This window comes from Sciurus carolinensis, chromosome 15 (assembly GCF_902686445.1).
Source record: "Sciurus carolinensis chromosome 15, mSciCar1.2, whole genome shotgun sequence".
Lineage (NCBI taxonomy): Eukaryota > Metazoa > Chordata > Mammalia > Rodentia > Sciuridae > Sciurus > Sciurus carolinensis.
In genome coordinates this window covers 43300176-43314974 of record NC_062227.1, presented here as the reverse complement: position 1 = coordinate 43314974, position 14799 = coordinate 43300176, and the positions used below count along the sequence as shown (strand labels likewise).

The 14799-nt window shown below is 36.0% G+C and overlaps 1 protein-coding gene across 3 annotated transcripts in view; it reads left to right on the top strand.

Moving 5' to 3' along the window:
• Nol4 (nucleolar protein 4) overlaps nt 1-14799 on the top strand; it is a 337271-nt gene that overhangs the window by 309649 nt on the left and 12823 nt on the right. For all 3 annotated transcript variants that reach the window (XM_047525899.1, XM_047525898.1, XM_047525900.1), the window contains one exon: nt 1590-1770. In XM_047525899.1, the coding sequence (XP_047381855.1) occupies nt 1590-1770 (181 nt within the window). The remainder of the gene's footprint in view (nt 1-1589; nt 1771-14799) is intronic.

The window sequence follows — 14799 nt, the reverse complement described above, 5'->3', positions numbered from 1 at the left end:
ATTCATTGTAATCTAAGTTTAAGACCTGCAAAAATGCTTCTAAGTATGACAAAAGCATTCCTAAGAACTCACTAGAAATCTTTTTGTATTTCTTTCCTGTTTAAAAAAGAAAGAGGATAAATAATGCAGTAGACAAGTGAAATTAAATATGTTGTGTATATATAAGACTTTATAAACTCACAGCTGAGTTTTACCAATAAGAATTTATATAATTTATTAGAAATTTGAATTTTTATTTCCTCACAGTTTGACATGGTTCTATAGTTTGATGCTAATTTCGTGAACATAGTTGTATTTTAAAAACAAAGCAAAAGCAAAAAAAAAAAAAAAAAAAAAAAAAAAAAACCTGAAAGACCTGGATGTTTATCAAAGCCCTTGTCAGGCTGTGGCAATGCACGTAACAGGCCTAGCTTAGAGTTAATACTCCATACATTTTGCTGATTTTTTTTACCATAAACTATATAGAAAAAGGAGGAGAAGCTGGTCACAGTGGTATACACCTGTAATCCCAGCAGCTCAGGAGGCTGAGGCAGGAGGCTCATGATTTCAAAGCCAGCCTCAGTAAAAGCAAGGCACTAAGCAACTCAGTGAGATGCTGTCTCTAAATAAAATACAAAATAGGGCTGGGGATGACCCGAGTTCAATCACTGGTAGCAAAAGAGAGAAAGAAAGGAAGAAAGAAAGGAAGGAAAGAAGGAAGGAAGGAAGGAAGGAAGGAAGGAAGGAAGGAAGGAAGGAAGGAAGGAAGGAAGGAAGGAAGGAAGGAGAGAAAAAGAAAGGTGAGGGAGAAAGGGAAGAAGTACTACAGAAAAAGATTTTGAGAAACTCAACTTTGGTTAAATGCTTATTTTCCTTCCATTATAATTTATCTTCAAATGATTTTTAAGCCTAGCTCATTTTCGCCTAATTTTATTTTCCAACATAAAACTCACCCTCTCAGGAATTTCCAAGTACACAGTACAATATTGTCAACCACATACCATTGTGTGACAGAGCCCCAGGACCATCCCTGTACTGTCCCCGCATGACTGAAACTCTACGCCTACAGACTGACTCTCCGCCCTCCCCTCCACCAGCACCTGGAAACCACCATTCTTCTCTATGTTCCTGTGAATTTGAATACCTTGGATACATAATATAAATAGACTCATGCAACATTTTCTTTTTTGTAACAGGCTTATTTCCCTAAGTTTCATGTATATTGTTGTAAATGACAGGGTATCCTTCTTTTTACAGGCTGAATAATATTCCATTATAAGTGTATACCATGTCTTCTCTATCCATTCACTTACCAGTGATCATGTAGGTTGCTTCCACTTCTTGACTACTGTGAATGACTCTCTGTGTATAATTTTAAGTTCAGTTGGAAATTAATTGCTAATTGTTCCATCTCTGATGCGTCCACCTTGTTTCGTTGCTCTTTTTTAGTTTTTAGCAAAATTGTGGAAACTGCATATGAGCTCACGTAATATTCACTGTATGTGTTTTCCTTGTTCAATGAAACTATGTAGCTGACCTTTAAATAGTCCTGGTCAAGGTGAAAAAGCATGGTGACTTGATAAATAATGGAATGTGGTCTGTTATTACAGGACGAATCTGCTTCAGCAGACAAACAGTGTAAACCAGAGGCCGCCCAGGCTACCTACTCAACGTCGACTGTTCCCGGCTCACAGGAGGTCTTATACATCAATGGAAATGGGACCTACAGTTACCATAGTTACAGAGGCCTAGGAGGAGGACTGCTAAACCTGAACGATGCTTCCAGTAGTGGTAAGTCTTCGCTATATTTTATATTGGGTGTGTCCTTTGGAGGATGGTAAATTCTCTAAACCTGAGAGAAGAAAGTGGATATATTGTTATAAGCAATAGTCAGTGCCAATCTGGTAAAAATAAAGCCATTTAAAAAAACATAGTGATTATTTCCGTCCGTGGATATTTCATGATTTTGTTGATGTTTTTGAGAATAGCAGCACTCTTATTCAATTGAATGATCACTGTTTTATACCAAAAGCAAAAAATAAAATCAAATAGAGAAATGGCAAATTTTTTTCAAATAGTAATACATTCTGCCCCCAATGCTATCCTGTGCTATTTATCAAGAATAATGAAATGTTTACTTTGTGTTCAAGGAAGCCTTGGATTTGGAATATTTGAGACACCAGGAACTTTACTGATGATGTAACACACACGGTTGTGACTAAGTGGATACAAAACAACAGTGGGGACACATGGCTGTCATGTCAGTGGCATGCTCCACACCAGCAACTGGTGCACTGGAGCCAGCTGCCACTTGCTCATGCTTATAAATTTGGTGGGCTTCCTTGAGTTTATATGGCAGGATGACTTCCAAATGAGTCAGAGATTAACATGTTTAATATAAAGCCATGCATCTTACAAAAAATATACACAGATGAGTTTTCTTATACCTGGGTTGTAAGAAAAACTTTCCTAAGTATACTTAAAATTCTGGGAAATGAGTTTGGTTATATTACACACACACACACACACACACACACACACTCACCTTTCATATGACAAAAAACATAAAGCTTTAAGAAGATGAATAATGAAGTGGAAAATTATTAGCTACATAAACTACTCATGGCTAATAAGTTGATACATGAAACTTTTCCAAAAATAAAGAAGAAATGTACCTAAAATCATGTTTAAAATGCAAGAAAGGGTTGAGGATATAGCTCAGTGGTAGAGTGGGTGCTTAGCATTCATAAGGCTGTGAGTTCAATGCTCAGTGCTAGAAAAAAAAAAAGATAAAAAACAATCAGAATATTTTTTGACAAATCTGCAAGGAAACAGGTACTTCATGCATTGCTTTAGAAATGCATAAACTTGAAGTGAAATTTGACAACATCTAGCAACATCAATGTATTTACCATTCAACCCAGCCATCTCATTAGGATTCTATTTCAAAGGCACATTAGTAAATGCACAAAAAGATATATATGCAAGACTATCCATTGCAATGTAATTTATAAATTAAGATAAGATTGCCAATAAAAATGTCCATCAATAGATGACTGGTTGATTATTATAGTGCATATAAATAAGAGAGTAACATGTTGCTATGAAAAGTAATGTAAAATAACTTAATATAATGTTATGCAGCAATCTCTAAGTAGTATAACTACTTATAGTGTGCTAACATTCATAAAAATGATTTATATAAATGGATGTATAAATCGCAATTTTGAAGAAGTTTACAGAGAGGTAGGAATGAGTGGATTAGAGTATAAGGGACAGGTAGAGGTAGAAACTAGAATTCTCTGAATATAATTGGTGTTTATACACTATTTTGATCATTTAACTTTGGAGCAATGCACATATTCATGTAATTATGAAACCATTTTTAAGTCTCCTTGAAAATGGAAAGGAAAGCAATACAAATGAACTTTAGCTGTTTCATGAGTTATTGGCATAGCCCCACAGGAAGGAACTTTTCCAAGTGAATTTAAAAAATCATGTTTTGACTCTGCAAGTATTCAAGACAGTGATAAAACCTTAAACTAATTCCAGTAACCATAGTATTATTTTGAGACCGTGGCCTGTGTATTTTGGTTTAAAGCAAATATGCAATTATGCTGGTGGCAGGGAAAGCTTGGATTTTCAGCAGAGAACAGAGTCAATATAGACAGACAATCAATAGATTTAAGTAAAAACTCCATAACCTTGGAATTGCATTGTAATATCAGTGGGAACTCAGAATGAACTCTTACTTTTTCTGAAAACATATTTCCCATCTCTTCTCACTAAAAATGCCAAAAACAAAGACTAATTTGAATTTAAAAATTGAATTAGATTTAATTGGCATTTAGTATACTTCGGAAGAAATAACAGTATTGGTGTGAAATGCGTCCCTACTCTAGGAAATTGCTTACCTTTGTAACACTGGAAATGTGTGCTGAGTTCTTTCAGGAGTTACTTTTCTGAAAGGTTGGTGCTCTTTGGTCTAAAATTATGGGCTCCCCAAAGACAGGATCCCTGAGTTTTGGTCTACACTCATTGCCTCCTAGCTCAAAAGATTGAAGGAAGAAAGAAGCTTATTTGGGGAAAAATATTAAATTCCAGGTGTATATTTGACTTTTCAAATGCTAACAGGCCTTCTCAACTCTTTGTAAGTCTTCCGTTTATGTGGACAGCAAATGATGAGTCAGAAAGATCAAGTCCAAGATCAGAAAAGGCAAATGCAAACAAAAAGTAAGAATACTTTTAGCCTCTAAATCTAGAAACACTAACACTTCTTTTTTAATGTTTTACATAAGAAGTAAAAATTTAACCACCAAATCACAATATTTGGGGAGGGGTGTTTCTTAAAGATTTTATTGGCATAATACCTTTCTTTGTCTTCTGGATTAAAAGTCATTCTTTTATAAAATTATTAATTGGATAATAATTTTATTAAATTATCAGCCAACGACAATAGCTACCACTTACTGAATCCTTATGGTGCATCAGTATAGTCTTTATTAATTCTCACATGGTTCTGTGAGGAGGTACGCTCTGCAAATTGGGCAAAAAAAAAAATTATAAAATTGAATTTATCCACATTTTAAAATAATGACCAGACACCAATTCTTTTCTTCCTAACATAATTGAATTCTAGTTCATGAGGCTCAGAGAGGTTGAATGACTTACTTGTCCTAAATCCCTCCTCTAAAGAAGGATTTGAACAGAGACAATCTGACTTCAGAAGACACATTCTTAACTATTGACCTAACAAGAGGTCCAAGGAACCAAACATTGAAATTAACTCACCTACTTTCTGTCTCCATAAACCCTCCTGTTCTGGACACAACATATAAATGAATCATACAATATGTGCTCTTTTGTATCTGCTTTCTTCCACTTAGCATGATATTTTCAAGGATCATCTCTGTGGTAGTTAAGTACAATTACTTCATTCTTTCTACTGACAAAAGTAAAATTCCATTCCGTGGGTATGGCATATTTTATTTAGTTACTCATTAATGATTACCACTTTGGAGTTACCATGAATAATGCTGACTTACACATTTATGTACAAGTTTATATGTAGGTTGTCAGTTTTCTTGAGTAGACAGAAGTAGAATGGCTGATTGATGCATATGGTGTTTCTCTGTTTAATATTATGAGGAAATATCAGACTGAACATGAGGTGTCTTTCCACTTATCTCAATCTTTCACATCATCTTTCAACTATGTCTTTCTTGCAGTATTCATAGTGCAAGTTTTGCACAATCTTATTAATTTTAGTGCTAAGTTTTTCACTTTATTGATGCTATAGTAAATGGAATGTTTTCCTTAGTTTTATTTTTGGATCATTTATTGCAAGTTTATAGGAATATGATTATTGACATAGATGTTGTACTCCACAACCTTGCTGAGTTCATTTATTGGTTCTGTTGGTTTTTAAGTGGATTTAAGATTTTCTGTACACAAAATAATATCATTGGTGGATAGAAATACTTTTACTTCTTCCTTTCCAAAAGGGATGCCATTAATTTCTTGTTCTTGCCTAGTTGCCTTGGCCAGACCCTCCAGTAAATATTGAGCTGGAGGAATAATGGTGAAACCCTTTACCTTGTTCCTCATTTTACAAGGAATGTCTTCAGTCTTTCACCATTAAGTATGATGTTTACTTTTGATTCTTTATATGTCTTTATTAATCGAAAAAGTTCCTTTTTTCCTAGTTTCTTTGTTTTTATGAGGGATGCTGGGTTTTGACAAATGCTTTTTCTCTAACAGGTAGTATTATCCTTTCAAACATTGTATTGTTTTTTGTATGTTAAATCTTGCATTCCTGTGTTAAATCCCATTGATCCAGGCTTATAGTTATTTTTATACATTGCTTAAGATTGCTAACATTTCATTGAGGTCTCTTGGGTCCACGTTCATAAGAAATACTGTTTTCTATATTTTGCTCCAGTGATGTCTATGTCTGGTTTTGTGGTTTGAGAGTAGCTCTGCTCTCCTATAACGAGTTGGGAAGTGTTCCTCCTTCTTCTACTTGAAGAGTTTGTGAAGTTGTGATATTAACTCTCTCAAGCTTTGATAGATTTCAGTTGGAGTCACCATCTGGGGCTGGGATTTTGTTTTCAGTGTGGTTTTTGATGTCTTGACCTCTTTTACATTTTACAGATCTACTTATATTTTCCTTTTCATCTTGAGAAAGTTTAGATAGATTTAGTATTTCTAGGAATTGTCCCTTCAATCTAAATTATCTAATTTATCAAACAATTACTCAGTTTTCCTTCATAATTACAGCATTTTATAAATTTCATTTCTATATGGTCAACAGTGACATTCCCTCTTTCACTTCTGACTCTGTAATCTGAGTGTGTTCTTCCTTTTCTTCTTGATCAGTCTAACTAAAATTTGTCAGTCTGATCTTTCAAAGGACAAAGTTTAGGTTTCATTGATTTTTTTCTCTGTTTTATTTCTTTTCTAATTTTTTATGATTTTCTTCATTCAGTTTATATCACCCTCAGTTTGCTGTTATTTCCCAGTGTTTTTGAGCTCAACATCAAGTTATTTATTTGAAATCCTTTCTTTCTCCTGTCAGTATAGACATGAGCAGCCATTGATTTTCTTCTGAGCATTGCTTTATCTTCACCCCATGCATTTTGGTCTTTTTGGCTTCATCCAGCTCAAAGTGTTATTATATTTCAGTTGTCATTTCTTCTTTAACCCAGTGATTACATAATGGTGTGTTTCTAATTTCCACAAGATACTTTGTACAACTTCAATCCTTTTAGGTTTATTAAAGCTTTTTTTTTATTACCCATCTACGCCATATGCTAAAGAGTGCTCCATGTGTGCTTGAGAAGAAGGTATATTCTTATAAACATGTAATAGGTCTAGTTTGTCTATAGTGTTGTTCAAAATGTTTATATTCTTGTTGATCTTCTACCTATTTTTATAATCATTATTGAAAGATATTGATTGAAATCTCCAGTTATTATTGTTAAATTTTCTATTTTTGCCTGTAAAATATCCCTCTTTATGTCTGATAGATGCTTTTTGTTTTAAAGTCTATTTTGCCCAATTTTAGTTATTTGTATGTTAATTCTATAATACCAAAAACAAAAAACAAAAAACAGAAAAGGCAATAGTAACTTGGATTATGTTGGTGCTGCTGAAAATAAAAAGTGGACAAAGTTTTGAACATGTAGGTGACGTGTATTAGTCAGGGTTCTCCACAGGAACAGAACCAATAGGAGGTATGACTGTAAAAAGGGAATTTATTAAATTGGCTTACAAAACCAGAATCTGGATAGTCCACAATGACCATCTGCAAACTGAAGAGCTAGAAGATTCAGTAGCTGCATAGCCCAAGATGCTGAAGCCTCATACAAGAGGGATCAATGATGTTACTCCAATCCCATACTGAAGGCATCTGGAAACTCCCTGGAGAATCACTGACAGAGTCTACTTTGTAAGAGTGAAGGAGTGGGACTCTGATGTCCTTAGGCAATTGGAGCAGCAATGGAGAAATAATTCAAGATGAACGGAGCTGACATCTGCCACTGCTTCCTTGTTTTTCCAACTTTTTTCCATCCAAGCCACTATCCTATTGGACTGTGCTGCCCATGCTTAGGGAGGGTCTCCACTTCAGATCCCTATGCCACATGCCAATCATTCCTAGACACACCCTCACTGACACGCCCAGTGTGATCATTACATAACACAAGTCTAGAATGAAGTGAGTGTTGCTCACTCTGCTCTTACACAACCAAAATCTTTGCTCCATTGATGGCTAAAGAATTTGGGGGGCCTACTGAAAAATGAAAATATGGAGCTTCTTATTTAAAATGAAGAATTTCCAGACATTGACAACAGAGAATTCAACCAAGCATGAGACTCTTCTGAGACTTGAGGCTTCACAATTTCATGCCCACTTTGCTTCTTTAATTTAAATTTAGCAAGTCAGAGAGAAGCACGGGTTTTTCACGAAGAAAAACCAGACAGCTACTCCTGGGGAGAAAGACAACATGTACAAAGAAGGAGAAAGATGAAGATACAGTGAGAATATTTTGAAAGATTTCTTGAGAAGAGAGGAAAGTGCTTTGGGGCAGCTGCCAATCATGGTGAAAACTAAGAGGAAGAAAACTGTTATAGATTACTAATAAGCAGGTCTCCCAATGTCTTTCTTGCCTTTCAATTCATTCTCCACAAAGAAATCATATTAATCTTTAAGAAAAGGAAAACCTTACCAGGATTAGTGGTGTACACCTGTAATCCCAGCTACTTGGGAGGCCGAGGCAGGAGGATTCCAATTTCAAGACCAGCCTGGGCAATTTAGCTAGATCTTGTATGAAAATAAAAAAATAAAAAGACTGGGGCTATAACTCAGAGGTAGAACACCCCTGTGTTTAATCCCCAGTGTAGCAAAAAAGAAAAAGAAAGGAAATTCTATCTGATCACTTCACTTCACCATTTAAAATCCATCTTATTCTTAGGTATGACATGATCTAGCCCTTCCTGCCTGAGGTACACCTACCTGAAATTTCTCTGACCCTCTTTTTCCTCTAATTCATTATTTATTTTTCATTCATTAAATCAAGGACTCCATGTTTACATCGGGTATAGTCATACATTCACAGCATCCTGAATTTATGCTGTGACGTATATATCACAGTACATACATGCATGTGCTTGCGCACACACACACACACACTCTTACCACCTTGGTATTCATTCCTCAGTCATATTGTTTGGTGATGTTCCAAAGCCACACATGAGGGTCTGGGGGTCAGAGCATAGCTCAGCTACAGGGAGCTTGCCTAGCATTCTTGAGGCCCTGGTTCAATCCCCAGCACTGCCAAAAAATAAAAATAAAACAAATCCTAAATACAAAATCTGATATAGATTCCAAGTATGTAGCCATGTAAGTGGTTAGAAAATAAGTTTGATAAATTTAACATTTGAATATAAATATTTCAATACTATGTTGAGGTCCATCTTGTATGGAAATCTTTCCCTCCAAAACAGATACCTCACTGTCATAGAATGATTGAGTCTAAAAGGCTTGAGAAATCCTTTGACAGCAATCTCTTTAATTTTTAAAGGCTATATAGAAACAGGCTCAGAAAGGTAGACCATTGCTGAAAGTCAAAGATGTTAATTCTAAGGGTGTCTAGTTCATATATCCTTTGACTTTGATATGATGAAATAAAGATCTTGTAAGGACACAACAAAAGAATGCTTGGAACTGCTAAGAAAAACAGAAGTAGGCTAAACAGTATGATAATGTAGCAAATTAAAAATGAAGTGACTTTTTTGAGCAACGCTTTTAGGCGGGGGGTGTAACAGAGTGAAAGCAACAAAATAACAACAAAATGGTAAAACAGTTGTCTTGGCCAGTAGCAGGTTTAGACTTAAACCACAGAGAACTGCTGGAGGGCACATTTGCAGAAGGACTCTAGCCATGGTAATGGTGACAGGGGAAGCGATAATACTCTCTTCTGAAGTGATTTCTAAATACCTTTTCATTCTCCAAGAATTCATACTACCTGTAACACAGATATTGTCCACAGCTAGTTTGGTTGTGTTTAGCTTCAATCACGGAAAGCCAGCTTGATCAATTAGGCTTGCTATTTCCTTTATATGGGGACTTGCATCATTTAATTCTGAGGCCCCCAAATATTCTGATTTAAAAAATGGTATTAACTATTATCTCTTCATCTTTAAGACGTTAAAAGAGTCATTCCCCCCTGAAACAGATCTGGAGCTGTGGATAAAGAAACTACATACATATACATAAATCTTGAGAGCTGAAAAGGACATGACAGAAGATAAGCATTATATTAGATGCCAGCGTCATATCTCATCTAAGTTTGAGAAGTCTTGATACTAGGATTTGTACATCTTCAAAGTGTGGAATGGAGCAGCAACTTAAATTAATTATGTATTTCAATTTATAAAGCAGATGAAGACAATCAGAATCAAAACCATTACCTGGAGAAGTTGGGAAGCATAAGATAGAACAAAGACTGAAGGGAAAATTATGTTTCTATAACCTTTTAAGTTAATGTTATAACAGTGACATGAGGCATGCAAACTGTGCTATGTTCAAGAAGACAGTGAAGACAGAAGAAAAAGGAGACCTTAACATCATTTGGATTTAACTTGGCAAGTATTATGGGTTCCTATGTTCCAATCACTGTAGTTTTAAGAAAAACAAAGTTGAATAAGGCAGAATCTGTGACCTCAAGAAACATACAAATTAAAAAGAGAGAGACAGTATTCTTCTTTCTCTTGTTTAAATGTCAAAATATTCTATTTAAATGTGATCTCCTCTATGAATCCTTGTTCTACTGCACTATCTTTCCAGTCTTTGGAAGATTAATCACTCCATCACGGATGCCTTTCTTCCGGCATGTATCTCCTTGAATTGTGACATGTTTTTAAACATTTTTCCCTAAATAGATATGCACTCCTCGAAAGCAGAAACTTTGTCTTGTTCAGTTACATCCCCTGAGTAAGACCAGACTTACAGTAAGTGCTCAATCATATCGGCCTATAAATGAATATTTTTAAATAGAACTTGTTCCAAAAGTTAAAAGGTACAGAGTCAATTATTTGTTTATTTTGGGGGGCAGGGGTGAAGGGATTATATTGTGAAAAACAGGACTCAGAGGGAAGAAGAAAAATTAAACTAAATTTGGGAATTCTGTGGGTGCAAGAGGAAGACTCCAGTTCTTTCATTAGTTTGTAGTCTATGGCATTTATAGAATTTTATTCCTGCTTAATTTTGAATATAATAGCAATAAGAAAAGCTGGCCCATGTTGGAGACTTCATAGCAAGGAAAGATTCTAACTACTAGTGGTGCCAGAGCGCCCTTCAAATTCTTAATTAGCCAACCTCCATTTGTTTAGACTTGGCAAGGGTCTGCACCCAACAATCCAAATTTTCAAGTTGGATTATTATCAAAATGACAGCAGTTACAATTTGTATAAAGAATTTATTCAAATTATCCAACTGAAATGAGAAGCAAGCAAGCAGCCAATCCTCCTATTATCCCATTCATTTACATAGGACGAGGGAATGCTTTCTTTCTACCAGGAAGTTCACATTGAGCTGTCTAAAGAGGGCAATTGTGGCTCACTGCAGTTTTCTATTGGATCTCTTAAGTCTAAATTATATGCATAATGCATAATTTAACTACTGATGTTTCCTCTCCACAAACTCCATGGGGCAGACTTTTCAATTTGTTTTTCAACTCTGATATAAACTGGGCTCATATACTGACCCAAATCCAACAAGACCAAATTGTAGTAATAATGACCATAATAACTGACATTTGTATGGCAATTTCTAGTTTGCCAGAACCTTTGCATTCATTCTCTTCTTTGCTCTTCACTAACATTCAGGACTGTTGGCTTCCAAGTTTTTCTGATCAATGTCTATAATTAGGAATGTAAGAAAGCTTGGCCATAGGACTGGCTAGCATAGTAGAGCTGCTTCACAGTGGTATGATGGGCTATGTCGGTGAACTGGGCCAGGGACCCACATTCTGAAATATCGTTACTCTTCTGAAATTTCCAAAGGAACTTCTATTCATTTGCTGTTATCACTTCTCACCTCCTGTTCACTCTTCAATCCATTATAACCAGTTTCTCCCCATCATTTTGCTGGAATTGATTTGGCTAAGTTTATTGGCGATTCCACTAATTGCCAAACTAAAAATGTTTTTGCCATTTAGTTGGCTGGATTTCGTGGGTGCATTGAATCTCCTGATGATTAGAGCCTGGGAAGGACCTGCTCTTGGCATCCATGGTGCTCCTCGCAGCAGTGCCTTCCTGATGGCTTCCCAGGTGATTTTTTTCCTCCTCTTCTGCTCTTCCATGCTGGGATTTCCCTATTGCCCCAAGCTCTGCCCTTTTAATCTTCTTCTTCTGTATACTGCCCAAGGGAGAGTCCTCTAGCTCTTATGGTTTCAAATGCACAACACTCCCAAATCTTCTCATCTACCCCATGCCTTCCCCTGAGTTTCAGTTTGTTTTGTTTTGTTTTATTTGGTACCTGGGATTGAACCCAGGAACGATTAACCACCAAGTCACATCCCCAGTCCTCTGCTTTGTTTTGTTTTTTGTTTTTTTGTTTGTTTGTTTGTTTGTTTGAGACAGGATCTCACTAAATTGCTTAGGACCTTGCTAAATTGCTGAAGCCAGCCTCACAATTGTAATCCTCCTGCCTCCTGAGTCATGGAGATTACCGGCATACCTCACTGCGCCTGGCTTGAGTTTCAGATTTTATATCCACTTGTCTACCAGATAACTTGACACAGATATCCCAAGAAACCTAAGATTTAGTTATTTGGAACTGAATATTTCACCCCCACAGGCACTATTGCCTGTCTCTGGGCTTAACTCACACAGAAATACGACTCCTGACCTGAGTCACATCAGCTCTGATGTTCCCAGTGATACCTTCTCTGATTGCTTCCCTTGTGATCTGGCTAAGTGTTCTCATTCTGTGTGCACAGGGTACCCTACACGTGTCTCTTATGACTTAACCTGCCTGTGTATGCTCTTTTCTATTAAGACTATGAAGAGTTTGAGGACAGGCGAGGTGACTTTATTTTCTATCACCACTGTCAGTAGGTAACTGGTTTATATTAATACTCAGTGCATACTAAACAGATACATGAATGAATGAATGAAATTTCTCCAAGAAAGTATTGTACCTTTTTGACAATCTTAATTAAATCCAATTAAATATGGGAACATTCAAAGTTCATGACATCTTCTTAACATTTGCTCTCTTTCATTTTAAACATTTCCAAGACATATTTTTGAAATACATAAATTCTGCTTTAAAATGTATTCAGCTTAAGCCTCTGATTCAGGAAAGAAGTGAGTTCCATACTTACCCAGAGACCTGGGAATGTGCACTTTTTCTCTTTATCTTGCACTCTCAATAAATTGTTCTGGCTTGATAGCCCCATGCAAGGAAGAAATGCATATAGGTGGGGAGGGGACCATTGTCATCCTGCTCTAAGAGACCAGCTGGATGTTTCTGCTGAGTGAAAATTGCATGAGGTCTGTTATATAAAATTCTGGAGATAATTACTTTACATAGTAGCGCCTCAAAGTGAGTCACAGAAGCTAAGAAATCCCCTACCATGAATTAGTAGGCCCTTTGCATAATGGGAAGAGTTGTATGTTGATAATATTATTTGAAGAAAGGTGATTGTATGATATAATTGAAATCAACATAATTGGGATTATGTAGTTATTATATCTCAATAGAGCTCCAATTAAGTCTGAGTGGGTTGTCAAACATTCTACAGCACATAGAGAAGTTTATAAAATATCAAAGGATTATATCTAAATATTTTTCTACCAGTATCCAACCTGTTGAACCATTTTTAGTAAGCCCATGTCTCCCCATGCATTCCTTTGATAATTTGACTTAATTAGGACATTGTTCCTACTCTAAATCTCACTCATTTATAACCTTACTTTGTTTTTCTTTCAATTATGATTTTATCTAGATCTGCATTATCTAATATGATAGCCAATAGTCACCTGTAGTTATTGAAAGTGAAATTAATTCGTAATAAATGAAATACAAAATTCAGTTCCTCTGTTTGATGGGACTTCTTTCTGGTGCTCAGTAGCTAAAGTTGGTGAGCAGCTACTGTATTGAACAACACAGAGGGCCATTTCCATCATCACAGAAATTTCTATTAGAAATTGCTCATTCACACTATTGTATTGGTCTCTGGGTGGTTTGTTAGGACAAAAAACCTTTTATACATTTATTCCACTAGGTTCCTCACATTTAGTTCTGTATGTATCATTCACTTCTCAATGAAATAAATACAGTCAATGGACAACCTTATAGAAACTTAAATGGTGATTCTTAAATAGTAATGCTTTTTATTCAAACTACCTAACTTTTAAATAGCTTTCAATAATTTGGGGGTCCTGAGAAAAGTTGGTTCTTAATCAAAGTATAGTAGTTACCCCAAACCTCTTTGGTATAAGCTGGAATTATTTTAAAACTAGAAACAAAATAAACTTTAAAAGAATTTAATTGCAACAGAACTTGAAATGATGGTTTGATCATTAGGAAAAGCAAGCCAAACCCCAAGGTATTTGAAATGTGACCACATTTTTGACACTGAGTTTATCCTGTTTCCAGTTTTTCCACATAAAATGTAATAATCATAATCTAGAATTCAATTGAGATTATGACTTATTCATACAAATATGTATTGAGCTACACAGAGATTCAGAGAGATTATGCTTATTTGTAAGTTGTAATGATTGAAAATGATGTTAATCATTTGCTGGAAAATGATATGGATTATCTGCAAAATCAAAGGAAGCCTCTTTCAGTTTATCACTGAGCCTCTTATCTTTCACTGGGTTTCTGCAGGTCAGAAGACCTCAGAGAAAGACTCGGAAAAGGGAGGTGAGGGACCTCCTGTCCTCCCTGGGCTGCCCAACACGTGTAATTGGTTTTACAGTTCAACATTGATCAGGCTCTTCTCTCAGCAGCTCCCCCAAAGCCTGTCTGCCTCTGCACAGTAAAATGGATCTTTATGTACTCTTAAGATCCTCTTGAGAATTCTGTGCGGTGCCGACTCACTGAAGGGAAGGAATGAAAAGATAACCCTATTAGTGTTCTGGTATCTCCCTTGTTGAGGCTGCTGGTAAACTGCTCGGGGACTTTTTAGGTGACATGAGCTCATTATGGTTGGCATGGGTTGTTTTCCTTCCACAATCTCCTTTGAACTTTGACACCTCCTCTGGGAATCTATTTGAACAAACCCATTAGATTTCACTGGTCTC